The sequence below is a fragment of the Accipiter gentilis genome, chromosome 12, assembly GCF_929443795.1.
Source record: "Accipiter gentilis chromosome 12, bAccGen1.1, whole genome shotgun sequence".
Taxonomy (NCBI): Eukaryota; Metazoa; Chordata; class Aves; order Accipitriformes; family Accipitridae; genus Astur; species Astur gentilis.
The window spans coordinates 8,021,296-8,045,116 of record NC_064891.1 but is presented as its reverse complement, the minus strand read 5'-3'; the positions used below and the strand labels follow the sequence as shown (position 1 = coordinate 8,045,116).

The window sequence follows — 23,821 nt, the reverse complement described above, 5'->3', positions numbered from 1 at the left end:
GTAGATAAGTTCCTGAAGAGAAAAACTTGGGTCTCTTAAGCAGTCAGTTAAAAGCTTTGGGTTTTTGTTTGCTAGGATTTTTTCACTTGCTTTTTCTTCAGAGTTGGTTTGAACCTGCCCTGGCAACAAATGCAGGTGGCTGGAGGGGTGGGAGGCTCCCTGAGCCACAAAAGCTTCTCACTCCCACTGGGAGGCAATTATTTTATTTAAGATTTGAATCTGGTATCCTTGCTTAGGGTGAAATGCAAATGACTGGGTGCATGTTAGAAGTGTCATGTAACAGAATAGATGGGAGCCATATGTTTCCTCTTTCTCCTTCTGGCTCTTAGCTGCATTTAGTAGTTGACTGCATTAGTATTGTTCTGGTGTCTGTGTGAATGTACGTGGCCCATTCAACTGTATCATCCCACGATTTCTGGTAGCCCAGCCAAGTGCTTCTTTATGAGGGTTAGAAAACAGGATTATTCCGGAGGTCTACGGGAGGGGGGGGATGCTGCTGCTGCCCTTTTGTAGCAAGGGAGAGTCAGAGTAGGACCTGGACCATGTAAATCTCTAACCAGCTGGACTTGTGGGATCTGTTCAATACCCAAAGATGCACCTGCAAAGATGTTACCTGCCTGAAAGAATTTGGGGAACTCATTGTTTATGTCCAGTTTCAGTATGTTTTCTTATTCATTGCTCTTATTCAGGTCTAAACTGAGACTTAATGAACTGTTAGGCAGTATTGTCATATGCTTGGCAAATGACATGTTCTCAATCACCTGTCATGTGTTTCGGAAAGAACAATTTTTGTTGTGTTCTTTGGTGGGCATTGTGTTTCTGCTAGAGCTATTGGCATTCGGGATTGTAGAAACAAGGGATGTTTGTTAATCTTCTGTTGATGGTGTGGTGGGGAAAATGAGATGCAGAGTTAAGTTTTTTAGAGTGCTTCTGCATGACGGTGTAGCTACACTACATTGCTTCAATGATAAGCTACAACACTTGCATATGCAGGTTACATATTTAGTGAGCTGGGAAGAACCCTTATGCCCCACTTATAAAAATTTCTGTTTGGTCCTGTAGAGAGATGGTGAAAAATTGGCAAAGTCTTTTATATACAGAAATGAGAACTGGATAATACGTGAAACGAAAATTCTGCTGTCTGGGTTTCACATCTTTCCACTTTCTTTCATTGGAATTCAGAGCTCAGTTTTCCTTTTCCAACCAAAATCTTTTCTCAGCTCATACGTTAAAACATTCAGAAGTATTGCCTCATGTGACACTTTTCTGCAAATATTTAATTTTACACATCATGTTTCTGACATGTGAGGGGTTAATGTACCATCCAGGCTCACCGCCATCATTTAAAATTCAAATGTCTACACTTTTTTCTAAGTCAGTCCCTGGTTTTCAAACAAAATTATAGGCAAGAAAATGATTTATATGAAAGTTGTAAAAGTTGCCGTCCTTATTTCTTGCCAGACTGGTGGACTGAAAGGTCTGTATGCTGTGAAACCAGGGGAAAATGACATAGAAAGTTTGTGGAAAATGTGGTATTGTATCAGTCTTGAGCTAAAGTGTTCGTGTATTTCTGAGCAACTATATTTTAAAAACTAAATTCCTAAACAATACCAGATACCGGAAAAGCTACTTTATATTGGTAGCTAAGGTAATATTCTGAATCAGCTAGGCCTGCAGAAAGTACGCTTTCCTAAATAACAGCAGCTTGGTTTTGAGGAATTAATAGTAACTACTTAACAGATCATACTTGATTGGTAAAGACGGGTCTGAACAGGCTATACCTACCTTTTTATTACACTTGTGCATGTGTGGTGACATTTCCTGTCTCATGAAGGTGGGTGTTAGAAAAAGAACATGGGTTTTTCTGTTAAATAAATAGTATTTTTAATTAACATGACAAGCATCAGGACTATTGAGAGTAAATAAGGCTTCTGTGTGGCTGGGCTGCTGTCCTCGATCTGTAGCTGTCCAGATTCTGGGGAAGGAAATATTTTTGGTCTTGCCCGTGATCCAGTTTGCTGAGAGAGGAGAGTGAGTCTGAGGGTTCCCAGTTATCCAGCTGGCTTAACAGTAGGTTGAGCAGATGAGAAGGCAGCATAGTGGAGAATCATTTAATTGTTTAAACAACAAGTCAAAGCACCTGTTACTTCTGCATCCCAGTTTTTGTTAACGCTTTTTCGACATGAAAATATGGGAGCGGGGAAAGTATTTGTTAATCCTGTGCTTATGCATGACTTGTCTGCTCCTTTCTTTTTCCCATTGCTTTCCACAAGTTCTCTAAATATTTCCTCTCCCTTTCACAGTGGTAGTCGCTCTTCCAAAACCTTCAAACCAAAGAAGAATATTCCAGAGGGGTCTCACCAGTATGAGCTGCTAAAACATGCTGAAGCCACGCTTGGAAGCGGTAACCTCCGGATGGCCGTTATGCTTCCAGAGGGTGAAGACTTAAATGAATGGGTTGCAGTTAACAGTAAGTTAGCTTTTTTTCATAAAGGGGGTGTTGAATGTGGGTTGATGCTTGTGGGAGAAAAACTGTGTACTCTTTTCTAGTGGGGTAGGCTCTTCTTCCTGCCTGCACCGCTGCTGTGGTTGGGGAAGGTGAATGTTGTATCATTTAGAGCTGACAGATGCAGAGTGTCTCACCGAGACAAAAAGTCCTTAATCTTGTGCCGAAAATATGTTCCTGTTAACAAAATAATTCTTATTCTTAGTGGTTAAAGTCTGAGCCCTTGATCACAAACAAGTGCTGAAGTAGAAATGTCACTGCTGTTTTTAGAAAGTAGCCTGTCAGTGCCGTCTTAATATGTTTAATCTAGTGCTTTTTCGGCTAGGGTTGTTACCCAATGGTATAGTCAAGCCTCTACATACTAGGCATAAAACCTTAATTTAGCTAAGTGTGAGGGCTAAAGATGCTAAAGACTACAGTCACGTGTATGGCCTGTCTTTCCTTTTGCCTTTAACAAACCCAGAGATCAATCTTTGCAATTTTGCTAAAGTTAGTTCCTCCATTTTGTTTCAACCAAGTTGTGAGCCTTTGCTCTCGTAAGTCTGATGTCATTATTTTAACTTCCTCTAAAGCTGTTTGTCCTAACTCTCTCCTTTCATGCTAGGTCGGGCTAAACAATGGTGCCCAAGTTAGTGTTTTCTGATTGCTTGACCATGTTTCCTCCTCCTTCCTCTCCCTGCTGTATGAATTTGCTGCCTGCCTTCTGCTTTCAAAGAATGGATTAACCCAAGTTTTACCATGCTCCCGTAGCCTGTGCAGAGTTTCGGCTGCCACAAACTGTACCCTGTCTGGGTATTTTCTCATCTTTTGTGTCTTTGGCTTGGCATGCTTCCATGATTGTATGGTATTGATTGTGCATTGTAGTATAAATTATACTCAAGATAAATGTCTTCTAATTGTTTATGTGGTTCTGTCTATTTCTTCTTGCTCTTTGACTTGTTTGGGAAGTGAAACTGTCATACTGGCTTCAACCTTCCGGTTCTTAATTAGCCACACAGCACTCTGGTATATGACTTGCCACTGCTCTCAGGGAATGTTGAAATTGCTGACACCATTCTTTATAAAAGTTTATTCACACTGTATTGCAAAGCTGTCTAGAAAAAAAGCCTGCCCATTTTTATGAGTAAGCATTACTAAAGATGTTTCAGATATTGTTGGCATCCTTCCCTTTTGGTGGTTCCTCCACTCCATGTTTCTCCTTTCCTGTGTGGCAGCGGTGTTTTTCCCTTCCCACTGCTAAATCAGCTAGGTGGCAAAAGGCAGTGAAGCACTGGACAAAAAAGTGGGAGCTACCTTTTGGTAACAGCTGCATTCTGTAATGAAATGGTCCTCTTTCATGCCTCCTGCAGCGTAGTAGGTTTTAAATGTTTAAAATTTTGTCTAGAAGTGATTAACTGATTACATGGTCCTTTCATTTACAGCATCCTTCTACCACACCTAGTACCAGTTAATGGTAGCTGTGAGCCCCTTCTGTTCAATGAGAGATCCAACAAGGAAATAAAATGTGTGACAATGTCATTGGTTTTGCCCTTTACCACAGTGAGAGCGCAGGAACAAATGTGCTCTGCTCTTCTACTTCTTGCTCAACTCTTAGCCTTACTGATGTCCTATGTTAATGAGTTGATATACATGTAGATTTTTCAAATATGTTTTCAAAACAAAAAAATGTGAGAAGTGTGTAATCAGTTTTTGTTTCATTTGAAATCTCCTCGGTTTGAAAATAGTAAAAAATAATTTCAGAAGTACATGTTGCCCATATGTTTGTAGTAGAACACCAGACAGTGTGCACTTCTTCGAGTAGAAAAGCACTTGGGGAAAAATAATCTAAGCCCTTGAAACTTAAGAACAATGAGTAAAAAGAGGAAATGAAAATATGCAGAGACGCTGTACAGCTTTATGCGTGTTGGAAAGGAAGTTCTTGGATTTTTCTTGTTTGTCACACGCTGCTGGCTTTGGTGGATGGGTGGTGTGTCTCATGGCCTTTTGAGACTTGCAAGTGTGGAATTCACAATAATCAGTCATCTTGTCGAAGTCTGCGTGGGTTTTTTGACCATGGTTGCCTTGAAACAAACATTGGGGCATGGTTTCTACTGGGAGCAAGGAATGGAAACTTAATAAACAGTTCTTGTGTACACTTAAGAAACAAGGGCTGTGTATAACCACTTCTTGCTGCCTTTGGTGAGAACTGTCCTCTCCCCCCCACCCAAACAAGCTTTAGGAGTCCTCCTGGTCCTCTATAACTTTTGTATCAACCTTTCCCAGTGTTGTTTTGTTGTTTTCTGCTTTTGCTGTGCAGGGGGAAAAAAACCCATAATCTTGTTGCTGGAGATGAGCTGTGCTAGGTGCATGCCATACCAGTTTCTATTAGCTTCCCTTTTTTGATACCTGGGAAGTTGCATGACGCAGTTGTAGCTCGTATCCTGCATCTGCTGAACAGTAGCTGTAACTTGCTGCCATGATGTTCATGTAATCTTTGATGTTTATTCTCTGGAAAAATCAGTGAGGGGCTCTGCAGTACTTAACGCTCCCTTTCCTCAGCCATCAGTTACTTTCACAGTACGTGGTATCTGCTAGTGCTTACATTTAGGATGTCATTCTCAGTTTCATTACAGCAGAACTGTTTATCTCTGTAATAGAGTTAAGCAAGGAACACAAATTTGGGTAGGCTACCAAGTAATATGCCTGCTTCTCTTTGGCATGGCACTGGATTGAGAGGAGTGCATTGTTAGTGTTAATTCTACAGTGTCCTGCAGATTGGTTGTATGAGACTATTCAGTGTTGCAAGTGTTAACTCTCTTTTAAACTCATTTCTTTAAACTCATTTTTAAAGTTAAAACAAATGTGTCTGACTACTGCAGAGACAGGTCACAGGAAAACCTTTCCCTCTTGTTTCAGAATGAAGAGCTTGCTTTGTCACCTAAACACTAAATTTAATGACACGTGGCTATTTGGTGACATTAGACTGTCAGTGCTGCTGATAAGGGGTTTCATTTGAGTATTCCGGAAATCTGTCTCAATAAAGAAACAGTTTGTCACTGGCACATTTAATTGCAGGCATAACACAGATAGCACTGAAGTAAAGTAAGTTTTAAGTGATGCTGAGCCCAAACAGACTGCATGCTGGTTTCTCATCCTGAGGACTAGCTCTGCAGACATGATTCATAAATGAAGTTTCTAGCTGTAAAGGCTCCTGTTGTCAGAGGTGGCAGGCCCAGTGCTCTTGGCAGTAGAAGCAATGTAGCTTGGACTGAGCACTGGGGCATTAAATCTATTTGTATGTTATATATGGTTCCTTTAAGGATAAGGGTGTGTCAGTGAAATAGTTAAATTTGCAAAGCACTGTGGTTAAATAGGAGTTGAATTTCACCACACTTGTAAGAATTTACCCCCCCCTCTACTTAAACTTTTATTTCCTAGTGGTTAATATTGGTTACCTTTCAATTTTTAGTCATGACATCCACTGTCTGAAAGATATTTTGAAAAGATTAACTTATGTATTGATACCTTGGTAATGTGCTGTGCTCCCCAACAGATGCAAGGGGGGCCATTCATTGAGGAGAGATAAAGTGTTTTTTATAAACTGATTACAGTGACCACAATTCCTAAGAACAGAACCTGCTGTTAGGTTATTGAAAAAGAGCCTTGCTTCCAAAGAGTTCTAAGTAATCAAGCATCTATTTAAAGTAGTAAGAACTACGGGAGTATTTAGATACGCTAACTTCTGGCCTTTTATTTCAGTAATTCAACTGTAGACCATTAAAAAAAAAAGTTCTGGCTTTCTCAAAGATGTAACAAAAGTTAAGCAATAACCCCCCCGAACAAAACCCTAAGGATAGTTTATAATGAGGAAACTTTGTGGGCTAAATACTGATTTGTGGTAGTTAATTGGTAATCTGAGGAACAGAAGTTGCTTGGCACTGTAACTATTCCTGTGTCATGACTTCTGTACCCACATCCCATACAGTTAGTGTTTGATGATAACATAACTAGAAGAGGATAGATTTAGATTGGATTTAAGGAAGAAATTCTTCACTGTGAGGGTGGTGAGACACTGGAACAGGTTGCCTAGAGAAGTTGTGGATGCCTCATCCCTGGCAGTGGTCAAGGCCAGGTTGGATGGGGCTTTGAGCAACCTAGTCTAGTGGAAGGTGTCCCTGACTGTGGCAGGGGCGTTATCTTTAAGGTCCTTTCCAACGCAAACTGTTCTATGATGCTATGAAATGTTCTTTGAAAAGATAATCTGGTGGAATACAAAGTCTGAGGGAAGTCAGTGTGACCTAATGAGTAACAGCTCTCTGTAGTTATTTCATTCCAGACTTGCCAGTAGAACTTGGGATTCTAATAAAATGCACCAAACTTTCAGAAAAAGAAATAATTCAGCTTTCCTTTTCCCTTTTCTTCTTTCAAATGAAGATTTTGCTGCAGTGAGCAATTAAGTAGTTATTGCCAGAGGCTGTTCCAGGAAGTTGGTGGTTGTATTCTGCATCTCCTTTATAATACATTTCAAAAAGCAATAACAACAAATCAGAAAATATATTCCAGGACCCTCTTCAGCAGTGTGCTCTTTACAGTTAAGGCTATAGGAAGCTTGTGTTGCTGTTACATTGTGGAGTGTTAATTGATGGTTTAAATGCTTTACAGCTGTTGACTTCTTCAACCAGATTAATATGCTTTACGGAACCATTACTGACTTCTGCACAGAGGAGAGCTGCCCTGTGATGTCTGCTGGCCCAAAGTAAGATTATTTTTTACACATTGTTAAGTGTGCAATTTTTGAGATTATTTTGCATTTGAAAACTTGACACTAGCTCAGCTGAGTGCCAAAGATAAGGTAATCTCTGTAGGTGGAAAGGATGTCTTCTCTTGTTACCTGTGGAGGGAAAAAAAAATTTGAACCTTTGTTAAAGGAGTGGGGAATGGAAAGGTGTTTTGCGGGGATATTTTTTTGTTGGGTTGGTTGTGGTTTTTTTTTTTGGTTTTTTTTGTTTGTTTGTTTGTTTTCCTTTAGCCTGGGAAGTAAATTGATTATCAAAACTATTTTTCCTTTTTTTCTGAAATGTTAATGAGGACTTCTTAAATTAAGATTTGAAGTTTCTATATGGAAGCATTCAATTAGGGCTTACCAAAATATTTCTTTTAGGAGTTTGAGTAGATATTGCAGAAATAAACTTGTCTACAGTTTTTAGTAGTCTGGATAAGAATCCTCTACCCTGTCCCTCAGTTAAGTTTCACTTCTTTGCTTCTTGCTTCTGCTTTTGTACAGACATCCAACGGTTGTCTTTTTTCTTGCTCTTCAGCTGCTTAGTGTCATCCAAAGAGGAACATACCTGTATTTCTAAGCGAGTGGCAAGGGAGGGCACTGCTTCCTTCTAAATTACTGTATAATCTTAAATAAGCAATAAAGAAAAGCAATCCTCTCCTCCACTTCCTCCTCTTTTATAATGACATTTGTTGTTAATGTCTGAAGCCAGTGATTGCCAGCCATTGTGGTGAAGAGCTGAGGACGTGCAAAAGGGTGCTGCTGGGAGGGCAAGATGGAGAGGGCAGGAGCTCTGCAAGGCGAAAGCAGCCAGACGGACCAAGAAGAGCTTTGGTGCTACGTTCTTAAACTAAACATGGATGCTGCTGATGCTAAAGCCAGTGTGGGCAGGCAGACCTGCTGCTGCAATCTGGGAAGGGGTGAAAATACAAAAGGAGTTTACCATTATGCAAAAGAACTTTGGGATAGGCTTGTGCAATAACATAGCCCATTGTCTGCTTTGTGCTTTGGCATGCAGAACAGACTCTTATTTATTAAATAAGAGCATGAAAATATTTCTTTGCTTTATTGTTTATCTGCTGAGAAGTAGTTATTTGGTGGTGGAGGTTAATTATTAAAGGCTTAGCTGTCTGCTTGCCACACTAAACAATTTATTTCTCTCCAAAGAGACTGCTAACCGTTTACAGAAATGTATGTCGTACTCAAATAGTTATGAAGCAGGGTAGGAAAGAGATGCTAGCGGCTGGAAGATGTGTTCTGCTGAAGTTTCAATTAGGTGATTTTGTCCCTAGAATTTGTAGAGCATTTCCCAAACTCTGCAGCCCTCACCCGTGCTCAGGGATGGGTCTTGTGAAAGGATCAGAAACCTATGTGCACATGAGGGGCCAAGACCAGGCAGGCACAGGAATGGGTCATTTGTGAGGCTGGTGCTGATTGGCAGTGGAGCATCTACAGTGTTTTTTTAGTGTGAGTGAGTGTGGCTTTCTTTCACTTAAAAGGTGGCTGGCAAATTTTTTTCCAGGGAAGTACTGCTGGAAAACCTGTCAGCATGAAAACACGGATATTTACAGATTTTTCTTTTTTTTGTTTCTTCTCTCTCTTTCTTGTTCTCTTCTGGCTCAAGCTATATTAGTTGAAGAGGCATGGAGTCTTAGGTGCTCATTAGTGCTTTTAGGCTGAAGGTTGCTGTCTGCTCACATCCATGGCTGAGCTACCACCAGTATTGCATCCTCATCTATTTCAGACAAAAGAGTATGAGGTAGACTCTGCAACAACTTACATAAGGTCATTTGAAACAGGTTAGACAGCCGTAGCATGAGGAGCTGGAGAGAACCAAAAGCAGCAAGCACTCGATAGCTCTGAAGTCTGATTGTTGCATTCCCACTGGAAAAGTGTTTGTGGTTGATGTATTAAAAAAGGATTGTAAGGTGCTGGTGCATACACAGGTAGCTGTTGAGAACTGATCGTGGCTCAGTTACAATTTTCATAGCACAACTGACAAGCTTGTAGCAGTCTATGGAAAAATTAAACCAAATGTCTTAGGTGAGAGGGCAACCAGAGCAGAAGTGTGATATGTCCTCTATCCACTGCCTGGTACTAGTGTTTTGCCTTTAAAACCCCTTTAAAAGAAGAACACACACCCCCCACCCCCAAAAAAAACCACAAACCACCTTGGCAACAGACAGGTCACCTAGGTTCATGTCTGTTTTTTTGTATTTTATTTTTGATACAGGAAAGGTTATCTTCTCTGAAGGGCTACCTTTAAGCAAAGGCTTGTGGCTGTATGACCAGTTCTGTGACCAGCTGGTTCTTTTTGGTAGCAATCTTAACAGAAGGAATTAGCTGAGGCAGGTAAATCTTTGTGTGCTGTGGTATCGCTTTCCTTTCTTCTGGACTTGTCTTTATTGGAAGGATTGCTGACTTAGCTTTTATCAGGGTGTTAGTACACTGAGTTAGTTAAGGATTGACATAAAGGTCAAGAACAGATCTCCTCTGTTGTGCAGCTCATTGTCTAACAATTTGAAAAAAGTACTGGTTTATTCCAATACATATGATTACTCATGGTAATGTTCCATTCTTTTCACTTCAGCAAAGACCAACCATTTATTACCAAACACCCTGGTTGGTTATCACTTCTTGCTATTCTTGTATCAGTTGCAGTATCACCATGAGTGCACAGGCATAGTAAGTTAAGAACCTGCATAGAAGTAATAAGTTTAGTAACCAGCACTGGGTGAGAGGAATTTTCTTCATTTTCGTCCCTGGTTCTAAGTCCTCAGTAAGAGCACAAAAGAGGGACATGGCTGCTGCATTTTTCAAAGCTGGATGTGTGAACTGGTGCTCTAAAATCCACATTTAGGCATTTGTGTGCACTAAGCTCACTCTTAATTCTCAACATCCTTCTGATTTTCCTGAGGTTTCTTGGTGCGCAGTGTTTCTGTCTTCGTTTGTTCAAATCAGAATAGCTGGGCACTCCACAGTGGACAGCTCCCATAAATCAATCCTACAGGGGTGTAACATGGTGTAATTGCATGTTTGCATGCTGCCTTCTGCCCAGTGTGTCTGCAGCAAAAACCCCAAATAAATGATGTAATAAGGCCTTTGAAATAGCCTGTGTTTCTTAGTAATATCAATCCTTTTGCCTTTTTGTGATACTCCACTCTGTGCTTGTGTCACTTGATGAGTGAGGGACAAAACAGAGTAAATATTTGTCAGCTCTCTGATGTAATACAGTTTTACTGAGATTTAGAGTTGGTAGGTCCAAATAAATGTCTGAGAATCTTTTAAAAGGCATTGCTGAGCCACTGCATTTTATTGCTGTTGGACAAGGTAACAGCTTTAAGTTTAGTCAAGCTGTTTTTTGTTGGGGGGGGGGGGGGGGGGGGGGGGGATGTACATGTAATTGCGAGGAAGAGAACCTGGTCTTATGATTGTTTATAATTAGGGATATTTTCTAGCGTGAGAAGCATAGTTGAGTTTTCTGTCTATAGATGGCAAATAACTTGTGTTTATTAGTATGAGGGAATCGTACCAGACTTTTTAGGGTTTCTTAGCTTTTTCCCCTGCACTTGCTGAAGTGAACTGTGTATTTCTTGCTCTATCCTGTTTTGCTCTTAAAAAACCTCCACTAAACTGTAGAGGTTTCTAAAAAATGTATTTTCTGTAGAGGAACTGCCTACCATGATAAGGTTAATTTGTTTCTATCACCAGAGCTGTAGGTGGTGTGCTCATGCCCTGGTTTAAGCCCAGGCTGGAACAAACTCAATACAGCTCACAAGCTTGAGCTAGAAATGTGATTTTACCCTTTGTTTCCTGTAGCAGTTCAAATGACTAATATGTGGGAGTTTTTGTGTGTGTTAAGTTATCTTTTTTTGTGTAAGAAGTTGGGCTAGGATTCTTGATTTGTTTTTGGTCTTGTACCTAATCTTGTAGGAAGAGTTTGTTTTCCTCTCCCTGGCGAACCCCAAGCCTTTTGACAGCCTAGGAACAACCGTGAACATTATGCCCACTGCATGCAGCACGGGGTGATTGCTGGAATACTTTCAGATACTCTGTATGACTTCATTTTTGTTGGGATAGATCTGCTTTTTCTTAAGAGCTGTGTTACTTAAGGAGACGTTCTATGGCATTGGTTCCTCTAAAAAATACAGAATTAACCCATAGTGTTGGGTTGTGGGGAAAGAGGGAGGCTTCTTATGTTTATATGTTATTTGGATGAGATTTTTAGCATGTAATTTAGTTTGTTGTCTTACTCTGTGTCTCCAGACTGAACCTGGCACTTCAGCTAAGTGTTGACATTTGTCCTACATTAATACCTCTTAAATTGAGGAATACTGATTTTTCAGAAATCCAGACACTTTGTGGTCCATTCATCAAGTATGGAATTTTTGAATGTGTTTTGAGATGCAATTTTAAAATGCTTTCAGACCCTCTGATTTGTTGCCATTATAAAAATGGGGTCTTTTTATACCATTGTGAGCAGCACGCTCATAATTACTCCTAAAATTTGTTTATTGTGAAAATGTTCTCCCAGTTACTGTTCTGACAAAACTGAATTTGCTTGACAAAATTAGAAGGCAGATTTATTAGATACAGTTAAGCTTTTAAAAAAATGATGTGTGTGATCTTTAAAATAGATGATCTTCTCCAGTGTCTGCACAGTCCTAATTGGAGATAGCAAGGGAAAGTTTAAACTGTGATAGTTGCGGCCCAAAAGTTGTGGTAAGCTACTGTTGTACTAAGAAATAACAACCAAATTGAGCATAGTATCCTCCACGAAAAGAAGAAATATTAACCATTGATAACGTCTCTTCTAATTCTTTTAAAAAAAGAACTGAGATAAAACTTTGTAGATGAAGTGGCTATGTTTCCTGTAAAAGCATGACTGAGCTGACATCACTTTCCTTGTATGTTTTGTTTTGGTTGTTTATTAATTTTTAAAAATTTTATATTTTTAAAAGAGGAGTGTTGCAGCTAGTCTGAATCATTGTTCATTTGTTTCTCTGGGATGATTTCAGAGGTGCAGAGCTCAGCAGTCCTTTTTGCTTCTGGCTTGGCAGCAGGCTCGCCCCACAGATAGCTGTTCTGCAGCAATGCTGGTTGGCTGAGCAAGGCTGGCTGATTTAAAACTGACATAGGAGATTATGCTGTGTTCAGATCTGAAAGAGAGGGCTATGCACAGCTCTGTGCTGATGAGAAGAAACTGCTCAGATGTTACAGATTGGCAAGGAATATTAAGATACATGCATTTGTACTCAGCAAGACAAAGAAAGAAATGCTGTGGTTCACTTGAAAGCTTGTGTCCTCAGACTCCCAATGTTAAACATGTTTGTGTTTTTTTAAGCTGTATGTTTGAAAGATTAGCCATCTTTTCCTGTGTCTGGACTTGTGTCAGTTGCATTCCCCAAGCCAGTCAAAATATCTAATTTTCCATTCTTATTTAATGAGGATTTGTTTCTGTCTGGTTGTGCCTGTAAATGGATGCTGGTTAATACATTTTTCCATGGCTTTTTAAATTCCTGAAGTTAAAATGATAACTGTAGAATGAATGTTGCTGGAATCTGCTCATTAAATGCGCTACGTAAAAGATGTCAACGTTACTAGCTCTGTGAATGGAAAAGGATAAAAAGAGCACACATTTTACTGTTCTGTAGTCATGTCAGTGGTTTGTAAAGGTGTGATTACCTTACCTACAGATGGAAAAATTAAGCTAAAAGACAGTTACAGGCTTGCAACTATCAAGTGGGTCAGTGGTATAACTGGAAACAGAGATTTTTCTGAATCTTGGTGCGCTACATAGTAGCGCTAGACCTTCAGATACGAACCTTTTCTAAGGAGGACTATTAAGTGTGGAAGTTTTCTTCTGACTCTTAGCTGAAAGGCACTTCATACCAGCTTCCAGTTTGTAATAGTATTCCTTGGCTTTAACCCACCTCTGAGTCTCTTCTGTGTCTCTAATACAATCATAGTTTGGGATCTCTGGCAAGAGCTAATGTAGTTTGGTCTTCAGTTACGCAAAATCTATAAAGAATATTTTTAAATGTAAAGAAATCCCATAAATTTTAGTTGTCTAATGTGTCTGGCTGGTAGCTGCTGCAGATGTTGAGCATTGCCACTCACTGTGCAGTTGTTCTCTGCCAGTGGAGGTGAAGGGAAGCCCACTGCTAGGGCTCATTGGGTGAAATTTCACATTAGAGGTCGGTCAGGTGCCGGAGCTTAGCTTTTATTTGTGTGAGAATCTCATGTAACTTTTTTGATGTTTCACTTCAACAGGTGGTAATGTTTTTTTTTTGGAGGGGGAGAAAGGTTTAAAAAAGACTAAGTAGCTGTTGGCCTTTCAGGGTGTGCAAACCTACTCATACGGCACCTTTTGATGTACAGGGACTATTTAGGTTTGACTGCAGGCTGCCACGTGCATTTTAGCAGGAGCGTTGCAACCGAGGATGAATTGAGTTGTGCTATAAAGGATGAAGTTTTTGAAGGCTTTCACAGACTTCAGAAGAGAGTCCAGCTAAAGCAGGATTGCAGTGGGGAGATGGGGTACAGAGCAGTTGCAGATGAGTCGGGAACGTTTGGACCTTGGTTTCAAGGAAGGGCTGAGGGAGGGTGTGGGAGTATGGGGAGTGGAGCAGGAAGAGCAACCTTCCAGGCCTTGATATGAATGATTCACTTGTGCTAAGAAATGTCTTGTTGTTGTCGTCCCAACCCAGATATGAGTACCACTGGGCAGATGGGACAAACATAAAGAAACCAATTAAGTGCTCTGCACCAAAGTACATTGATTACCTGATGACTTGGGTCCAGGATCAGCTGGATGATGAAACGCTATTTCCTTCTAAAATAGGTAAAGTAAATAAGTAAAATTGAACAATGTATTTGGGTTACAGTTGTACAGGAATATTCAAGTCTTGTACCATTAAAGGGTCTCCTAAGTGACTGACGAATAGGGCAACTTTAAAAGGTTACATTATACGTATAAAGGCACTTTTAAAATGAAATTTGTGGTAGCACATGAACTCTAATCCATGTATTAATTCTCCTAATAAACATCTATCACAATTCTGATTGCAGGAAGTACTGTTTCTATTTAATAACTGACTGTGTTGATCAAATCTGATGTTTTTTCATTTTGAACAGTGGGTTGTTTCCTTAGAAATAAGGCAGAGGGTCTCTTACACTTACAGCCAGTAATTGGTACAACCTGGCAGCATTTTGATACAGGAAAGTTGTTTGGTCCTCACGAGGAACTTCTAGGCCTTACCTCCAAAGAAGCTGAATTGCATCTTTGATCTTAAGTTAATGATTTTTTTTCTTTTCAAGTGAAGATGAAAGATGTATGTTTTCTAGAGGTTTCTTTCAGAAAAGTGAGAGGAAAATAATGAACAACCACCAGTTTGGAAACGATAACGAGAAGAAAACCCTGCTTCTAGAGGCACGAAGGACTATTTGTTCTAAAGCTAATTGGCAGTTTTCCAGTACTCCACTACTCATAGGCTTATGATCCGTTGTGGAAAAAGGGAGATCTCTTAATTGCTTTTATTTTGTGAATAGTTTCTGAAGCATTTGACACACTTTCAATAAGCCTCTTCAGAGAAACAGGGCCACCTGTCAGAATCAAGTGGCATTTGTTTTTACTTAGAGTTAAGCAGATATGCAGAGAAAGTTGGTTAGTTTGGGAAGAAGTGACAAGAGACGAATCTTCCTTTCTCAGTAGATGCGAGCATGGTTTCTTTGCATACTATGGCATTCGTTTTGGTGTTTCAGGGCAGAGTTGAGAGCTGGGGTAGAAATCTCAACTACTAATAGGAATGATATTAAATAGTTACAGTTAATATTAAAGTTGTGTTCAAAAGACAACATGAGGACTTGACCCCTTTAACTGCAGCATATACTTTGCTGAAGACTTTTTTCTTTTAGCAGGATGTAATTTTGAAAGGTAGTGATTTAGAAAGAGACTTAAAGGCCACAATGAATAACCAACTAAATATGAACTACCCATGCAATGCAGCAGCCAGTGAAAGAAATTATGTATGTGTAAGCAGGGCAAGCTTAAGTAGGAGTATGAAAATTTAATTTGCTAGGGTTTTAAACCATTGGTGAGATCATGATTGGCCTACAGCATCCAGCTTGGGCTTCTGGCCTTCAGACAGGACTTCAGCAATTGGAAAGACTGCAAAAGAGCTAAGCTGACTGGGAAAAACTGCCATGTGATGAGAAGCTAGACAGGTTTAATCTTCTTTTTAGATGGTTAATACACATCTTTTTTTAGCCTGTGAATGTGTCAACTAAAGAGATTATTGCTCTCAGTAGCTCGTTGCTGTTTCCTAACCAGTTTTAATAAAACTTGTGCACTGACAGAGATCTGCTTTTGAAACTGATTTTACCTGTCCTGGGTCATTTTCACCGAGATGACTGAAAGGAGCATGTTTCGGAGTACCTCAGCAGGCAGTTAAGAAAGCAGTAGCCTCTGGCTGGGGAATGGCAATGAGCAGGATGGAAACAGGAGTCTTATTTGCTGGGCATGAGGCAGGTGGAAGAGAGCCTATTTCTGATTTCACTTTAGCCAAGAGAAGTGTAAAACTCGATGGCTGATACCAAAGGTGGTTTCGGTTACCTACACAAAAGTATCTGGTGTCCCTTGGAGTACCCTGTGGTATCTTGGACACGTGCACGGAGCCATTTGTGAGACTCAGAGACTGCAGGAGACTTCTCCTTTTCTGCATTGGCAGTCAGAGACCGGGCAGGTACTGAGGGGGCATCTATAAGCACATAAAGATAACCTGTGTTTGGGTATCTGAATCCTACCACAAGGGAGGAAGACTCTTGATCAGAGAAGGCTCTTCAGGAAACTGAGCTGAGACATAACAAGATTTAGTAGCTGGAAGCTGAAGCTAGGAGGATTCAGTGTAGAAATGTGGTCAGATTTGTCTTGGAAAAAGTTCAGGAGCCACAGGTCTACTGAAGGGAGGGAAGCCTCCCCTCTGGTCTTTGAATGAGCTTGTCATTGTCCTTAAGCCGAACTACATGATGTAATTTACAGGCGGAATTGCTGAGTGAAATGGAACAGCCCTTCTTGTGCAAGAGATAGGGTTGGGTTATAATGACTTTCCAAATACATGAACATGGCATGGGCGTTTAAAAATAAGCCATCTGTTTTCTTATTTCTAGGTGTACCGTTCCCAAAGAATTTCATGTCAGTGGCAAAGACAATTTTAAAGCGTCTCTTCAGAGTTTATGCTCACATTTATCACCAGCACTTTGATCCAGTGATCCAGCTACAGGAAGAGGCACACCTTAACACTTCTTTCAAGCACTTTATATTTTTTGTTCAGGTAAGTGTGGCAGGAGCACTATGGTTACAATTATATTCTGGAAAAAGTAATGTATCAAAGTAATGCCCCTTCAGTTTCTTAACAGCTGGTGTATTTGTAAGAGAGTCAACATCTCCAGGACCCTAAGATAGTGTCTTACTCCATTTTTATGTATATTTACTGCTGGAAGTATTCAGGGAACGGAAAAGTTTTCAGCAAAGTGTTTGTTGCAAAATTGAATACTGAAAAGTATTCCCTACCAAATAAATCAGTAGAACAGTAATTCCTAACAAAAGAAAGAGGTAGGACAGCATCTGAAGCTAGATTGAAAAGCGTGTGCTTGCTTCAGAGCTACATTCCTCCCCTGCCCTTGTAATAAAAGAGCATCTTCTTACGTTTCCTTCCTTTAATTGGGGAAAAAGCTTTCAGCAGTCGAACACTGCTATTCAGCTTAATGGCAGACAGGCAGAAAATGCTGTAGTGTCTAAGCCTGGACTCGAAGAGCCTACTACCGAATAACTTCTGTCTGAATAAGACTTCTTACCTGAGCTGCACATGTAAATCTCTGTATGTATGTCTTTCTCCTCATCCCTGTTACAGGAATTCAACCTTATTGATAGAAGAGAACTTGCACCACTTCAAGAACTGATTGAAAAACTCACCTCTAAGGACAGATAAAAGGAAGAGCATTTCTTGAAGTCACTTGTTTCTTTAAGCAAGCGTGTGGTATTTGTTTTTTGTTCCTTTGTTTTTTTTTAAAAACAAAACAAAAACCTGTGCTGTTACTAATGGCAGCCAAGATCTACTTTCTGTGCTTTTATTAGGGGAAATTTTTTACCTGTTAGTGATACGTGGTAAATAGCTTTCTTTTTTTTTTTTTTTTTTTTTTTTTTTTTTTTTGATTGTTGTTATTCATTGTGGAATTTTAGCAGGTGCTGAGTGTTTATAAAGGAAACATGCTTGGTTGGGGAATTGACTCTGCTGGTGGATGGGTTCTTGTATTGTGTCAGTGGTAGCCCATTCTCATGAAGTTCCTAAAAGACTTGCTTACATTCTCTAAGTGCCTTGGCAGACTCACTTCTGAGGTGCAAAGCACATACAGTACTGAACATTGCTGGAAACAGAAAATATGAACTAACACCCAGGACACTTACTGATACTTGTTTTAGAAAAATATATATATGCTTACACTAGAAAAAGCCATAACTTACTGAAATCAATGATCTCCAGCTTTTAATACAAATATTTGTCTTATTTTTTTAGAGATTAATATAGATTTTTTCAAAACTAGATATTTCTTATAAAGAAAAGTGATGGTGAAGTTCTATTTGCTAAAGCAAAATTATGAAGGCAATGTCAAAATTACAAAGAACCTGTGCTTAGCAAGTAGTTACATTTCTGTTGCCATTGGTTTTGGCTTTTCATAGTTGCTTTTATTTTTTTAACAGGGAAGCATCAACTTGGGTCAGTCACTTTTGTTAAGTTTCCTAGCATTTGCCCAATGAACGGTTAGTTTGCACAGATACAGTTAGGGAAAATATTCAATCTAAAAAAATGCATTGGGGTAATACTAAGAAAAATCTGGCTTGAAGAATAACTAGTGAAATGATGTTCATAAGTTGTAAACAAAAAACCTGGCTCTGTGGAGGAGCTCTGGTGGCTAGTGTTTTCTGTGGTAGGAAATGCATCTTGGAGGGAATATAATTTCATGGACCATGAAAAAAAACTAATAAAAATGTGGCCTTCCCCCACCTGGGTTAGTGTCTTCCCCTCCCTAGCCTTGTGTTTTCTCAAACCAGAAATGAGAATCACCTGTGAGAAGGTAATCTCTGGGATGATACACAGATGATGATTTGGAAATTTCTGCTGCAACTGTATCAGTCAGGTTTCCCATTGTAGAAGCCCATATGACTAGCTCTCTTGTTCATTTACGGATCTTGTCAAAGCTGTTGTATTTTGGATTCAAAGAAATCTGTATGGTGCTATTTCATGATATCAGTAGTTGCCAAATACAGTACACCAGGTGGTCAGTGTTAACAGGCTTTGATAGATTGTGACCCTGCAAAACCACCATTTTTAGACCTGAGTAACACAAAGCTGTTTAAGTGGCTGGTGTACGCTAGACTGACTTCTGAGCCTCTAAAATTTGCAGGTGAAGCCAAGGTTAGCGTACAACAGAAAAGTTGATGTCATGTTTTGTGCACCTTTGCTTGACTGAAAATACTGTGCAGTAGCCTGCAAAATATGTAAGTGGCCATTAGTATAGCCAGCTAATAAACATCTAAGCACACTCATTTTTGGGAGACTAGAATCGCTACTTCTGAGTTAAAATTATCTATTTCAGAAGCTTCTGAAGGTTATTTTAAGACCTATGTTATCTTCAATGGAGTTAAATTTCCTAGTCTGTTTCAGCTGCTTCCTGGAGAAGCAATTTAATGTTTTGTTACCTCTTCTGTCTCTGTCTGTCTGTCTCCCCCCGCCCCCCAACAGACATGAGAACAATTGAGAAAACCTAGTATTGAGTTATTGAGCTATAAACTGGCATTTTGTACTTGTTTCTTTGCTTTTTATTTAGAAATGGAAATGTGGAGTATTGCATAGTGAAGAATGGTCATGCAGTGGTGTTCATATTGAATTTAGGTTTGGCTACACTAATGTTAGATACAGAGGCTGCTTGCAGAACAACCTGCAGCTTAGCATTTGTAATTAAAACAGTCCTTGGTTTCATTCGAAGCTTCATTATGGTTCAAGAAAATGTAGAATGTGTTTGGCTCCTTTGCAGATCAATGTCATAGCCCATTATAATCTGCTCAAAGGACAAGTGAAATTTTCAGTTTTCCTTATGTTTCAGCTTTTTTTTATATCGTACAGAATTACCAAGTTTTCTTAATGTGTGGATGTCCAAGGAAAGGACTTTTATATTGTGTTTTTCTTAACATTGAGTGTTGGGATTGGATTGGAGTTACCACAGTCCATACTGAATCAAGCTGATGATGCGAAGAGAGCTTTCCCTCAAATGGTTTAACAAACTCTTAGTTTAAAAAGGGTGGAGTAAGGTCTTACCACTTCTCAGCCAGTAAGGATCTTGACTCTTCCGTGTACATACACACACGTGGGAGGAAAAGAGGGGAGATACTCAATTCTCTTGCCTCTTCAGGGAGTTGGGGGTTGGAAAAATATGCACAAGGCATAAGAAAATTAGAGCCAAAAGCAAACAAGAAGCACGAGCACAATTTCCTTACCTTTGCCAAGTTGCCTATTACTGCAGTATTCACCTCAATGCTTTTGTCAGTCCTACTGTTCATAGGACATACTTGGTCTGGCAAATGTTGGTTTTCCTCATGTAATTCTGTTGGCCAGTGGAAGAGTCAGTTGGTGCTGTAGGACCTAAATGCTGCTGTCTGGAGTTGAGTAATGGGTTGATAAGAAAGAAGGAGCTCCCGTGGGCAAAATATCCCATGTGTTGGACTGGGCAAGTACCATCCTGCTGAACAGTTGGAGAAAAAGCGTTCCTTTGGTAGGTGCTATCCTTTTTATGGGCTGTATGGTATGTTTGATGAGGTAGCTGGGAATGCAGTACTTCTACGGACCACGTGCATCATTTGTGACGTCTTTGCAGCTGCAGGATTGTTTTTAACTGAGTAGCATACCTGACATCTGATGTGGACATGACTACGTGAGCCTGGTTTGGCATCAGTAGGGTGGCAGAGCTAGCTTTGGGTACAGGGTTGGAGGGCTCTCTTGGCTCAGGACTGGAAAATGCAAAAGACTATTGTCTTTTCAGTGTTATGGGAGCGGTCAGCATCCACCTGACTATGCAAAAGCAGCTTAACTCCCAAATTTGAACTGCACGATTTTAAACAGAGTCCAGTCATGCAGGGAGCTGAATTTAAGAATGTGATCTTAGACACACAGCCTTTTACGCGTGCTTCTATCCAAGGAGTGTTTAATGACTGAAAATTTCCAGCTACAGAGGCGTGAAGAGTGCAGTTTGATATTAAAAATCCTGTAAACTTTCCAATGAAAACCTCTTTGCTGAGTTGAGTCAGTGCTGCTCAAGAGGCTGCTGTGTGTGCATGTTCCCTGTGCTGATAGTGCTTACTGGAGAGGAGCCTTTTAACCAGTGCTAGAGCTCCTGTTATCGCATTGCAGCAAGATGCGAGAGTGAGAATGGCAGAAGTCTGCTCCAAGGTGCTAAATAGGAGATATCCTCCATTAGATTTAAAGCTGTCTCACTGGTGTGGTGTCATGTACCAGCACAAAACTCAAAAGAAAAATATTTAGAAGCGAGGATTTGTGTGGAGTGGTATCAGTGTGGTAGTTCTCTCTTTTTGGCATACTTCTGCTCTGAAAGGTTGTTTTTTCTGTTGTTGGTGGTTTTTTGTTTTTTTTTAACTAGCCAGTTCTAGAAATTCAGAGGCATCTGCTGCAGTTCAGCCAATTAGAATGTAATATGTAAAAAAAAATAGTCTTGCGTGAATAGCATATTTTTTGTATTTAGTATCTGGCAGTAGAAAACACTTTTACAGAATAGTTTCTAGGCATGTAATAAAAGCTTGGAGATCATGATTTGCCTGACAGCTGTATGAACACATTGTTTAATTATACAACACTTGAAAATAAGAACATTGAAGATATGTATGCAGTGTTTGGGATTTAGTATCCCTACCCTCTTTATATTTGCAGCTTTTAAATTGTTTTTTTCTTCAAAAAGATGTGGGACCAGATGTTGATGTGTGTTTACACTCTTGAAGTAAGGGCACATTGAGAAGCTAAACAAAAGTTGCCATGTTGTACAAATGGAATCTCCATCCAGTGAATGTGTTCATAAAATAGTGCATTTCTTGGGAGGAAGGGGGAGGACGCCGCCTCGCCATCCCCAAAGAAAACACAGAGAAATGAACCCTGAACAAACCCCGCGCTGCTCTAGACCCACATTACAGATGGACTCTGTTCTGTGTCACTAGCGCTTTGAGACAAAAACTTTGAGCTTTGTTGTCACTGGGAGCAGAAGGTGCTGGTGGGCTTAAACCAGGCTGGGCTGCCAGTGCTGGCTGAGGCCTTCCACTATAATAGGGTCCTGAAATTCTGTGGTTTGTGGTGTTTTTCAGTTACCAGCGTATTAGACCTTGTCAGTGATTCGGGTGGTAGCTTCAGGAGGTCATCTACCTCGAGACAGGATGGGGCAAACTCTGCTAAGTTCATCAAGTTTGGCCACCGTTGCCAATCTTGACAGTGTTTAGATGGTGTGGATACATGATCTTCACAGAAAGAGTTTTTCAAGCCTTTCAAATTCAAGTCAGGGATACAAGTTAATCATGCAAATAGAAAATAAAAATGCCACATTCTGCTGTTGCAGGTAGCTGAATGGTAGCTGAAGGGAGAAGACAGGTTTCAAGGGGCAGGTGGCCCATCTGCAAGTATCAAGTTTCTTTTACTGCTTACTATGCAATGTAGAGCTTTGAACTTTTGCTTTTACTTTAAGATATAGAGGAGCACTGTCCTTATTCAGTATTTAGGAACTGAACACTCTCCCAGTGTCCCTTGACACTCATTTAACAGGTAAGGATACCTATTTGCTGCTATGGACTTTACTTACCTTTTGGATTGTTCCTTTCTGTTTCTCACTCCCCCTCCCTTTCTCTTGAATCACCAAACACAATTTTACTATAAACCCATCCTTTTTGGATAGTTGTTCTTTTCCTTGCTACCTTCTCCCCGCTTCCTACCTGCCAGAGTGCTGTATTACTGTATATAAACTGCCCCCTTTTAGTTGGACTATTTAAAAAGCTGCAGCACAGACTCCTTGCTTTTCTTTCACTGAAAGATTCCCTGTTACACTGAATCTTGTTTCCTTCACTGCTGATGTATCAGTTGTCTTTTTTCCAAACTGCACTACTAAAACCACTAGCAGTTTAATGAATGCCTGTCATCTTTTCCTGGATATCTTCTCTTTTAAGATGAGACTAACATTGGTTATTTTAAGGGTTAAACCTTTTTATTTTCCTGCTTTTCTTACAATTTCCTCTTACCAGGTTAAGATTGCAGTCTAGATAAATATCAAATTATGTTTTTGTTTGAAGAACCAATTCCCTAAATTGTTCATAGAGTATTGTATTTTTAGGGGAAATTAATTTTTATAGCCACTAAACTATACTCATTATTTTTGTACATTTGCAACTTCTGACATTTTTCAGAGACATGTCACGGAGGGAACACTTATTTTCATGGCTGTTTTACTACTTAGGTATGCTGTGGTTGTGTTGCTTAGTACCTAGAAGCACATACCTTGATGTGCAATGGAAGAGACAGAAGAACGCAATAAAAGTGAATGAGGTTTCAATAAAAGGCCATTTTTGAAGGAAAAAAAAAAAGGCTATTATGAAAGCAACACTAACCTTTCCTCCTTCTTTAGAATCCTAAAATGTATGGGAGAAAATGCAGTGTAAAATAGAAAATGCAAGATGAGAACCCTTACTGTAAGCTAACTGTGCCAATATCGCTTCAGTTTGTAGTCACTTGATTGGTATTTTAGTTTTAAATGGGAACAGCTTTTGATGACAAAAAAAAAAAAAGTTGAATGTCTGAAAATCTGCAACATGTTTATTTGAGAGTTGTAAATAATGTATACAGATTGTTGTATGTGATGGGACAAAATATTTAAATTCTAGGTTTTTTTTTTCAATAAGAAACTGAAGGCTGTTTATAAGAGAAAATAAATAGCTATGTTTGACCATGATTGTCTTTATTTCCTTCTTGAACTTGTTTCTAAATTATCTTCTACTTGTAGATAGATTTTTTCCTGTATATTGTACACATATGCAAATTACACATACAAATTAGATTTTTGTAATTGCCTTGTCTGAATTTGTGAATATTTGTATTGCAGGCAGACACAATAGCAATAAAACAACCTGATACCCTTTTCATTTCCTTGTTTCATGACCTGAATTTAACCTGTATGGATGGAGCTCGGTGTGGGATGTCCGATAACAAGTTTAGTATAGCATTAACTGTGTCTCAGTGCTGATCCCCGGGGCGGTTTTGAAAGCTTTGTCTACGAGGAGGGTGTCCTGTTGCAGTCGTAAGTGCTCTGCTGTCTCGGGTCACCGGCTTCACACAAAATACAAACTCCACTTTCGGCTGTGCTCGGCAGCACAGGTGCCTTTTTCTATTTTTTAAATTTATTTCTCCTAAAAGCCTCTTGTGACCCCGACAGCTGCAGCACTCCAGGTTTCCTACCCT

General features: G+C 39.7%; 1 protein-coding gene across 2 annotated transcripts in view; it reads left to right on the top strand.

Annotated features, from left to right (window-relative positions):
* Positions 1-23,505, top strand: part of MOB1B (MOB kinase activator 1B) — a 45,708-nt gene extending 22,203 nt beyond the window's left edge. For both annotated transcript variants that reach the window (XM_049814868.1, XM_049814867.1), the window contains exons 2-6: positions 2,304-2,470; positions 7,148-7,241; positions 13,976-14,109; positions 16,434-16,597; positions 17,177-23,505. In XM_049814868.1, the coding sequence (XP_049670825.1) occupies positions 2,304-2,470; positions 7,148-7,241; positions 13,976-14,109; positions 16,434-16,597; positions 17,177-17,254 (637 nt within the window). In that variant the 3' untranslated portion in view covers positions 17,255-23,505. The remainder of the gene's footprint in view (positions 1-2,303; positions 2,471-7,147; positions 7,242-13,975; positions 14,110-16,433; positions 16,598-17,176) is intronic.
* Positions 23,506-23,821: the final 316 nt, after the last annotated feature.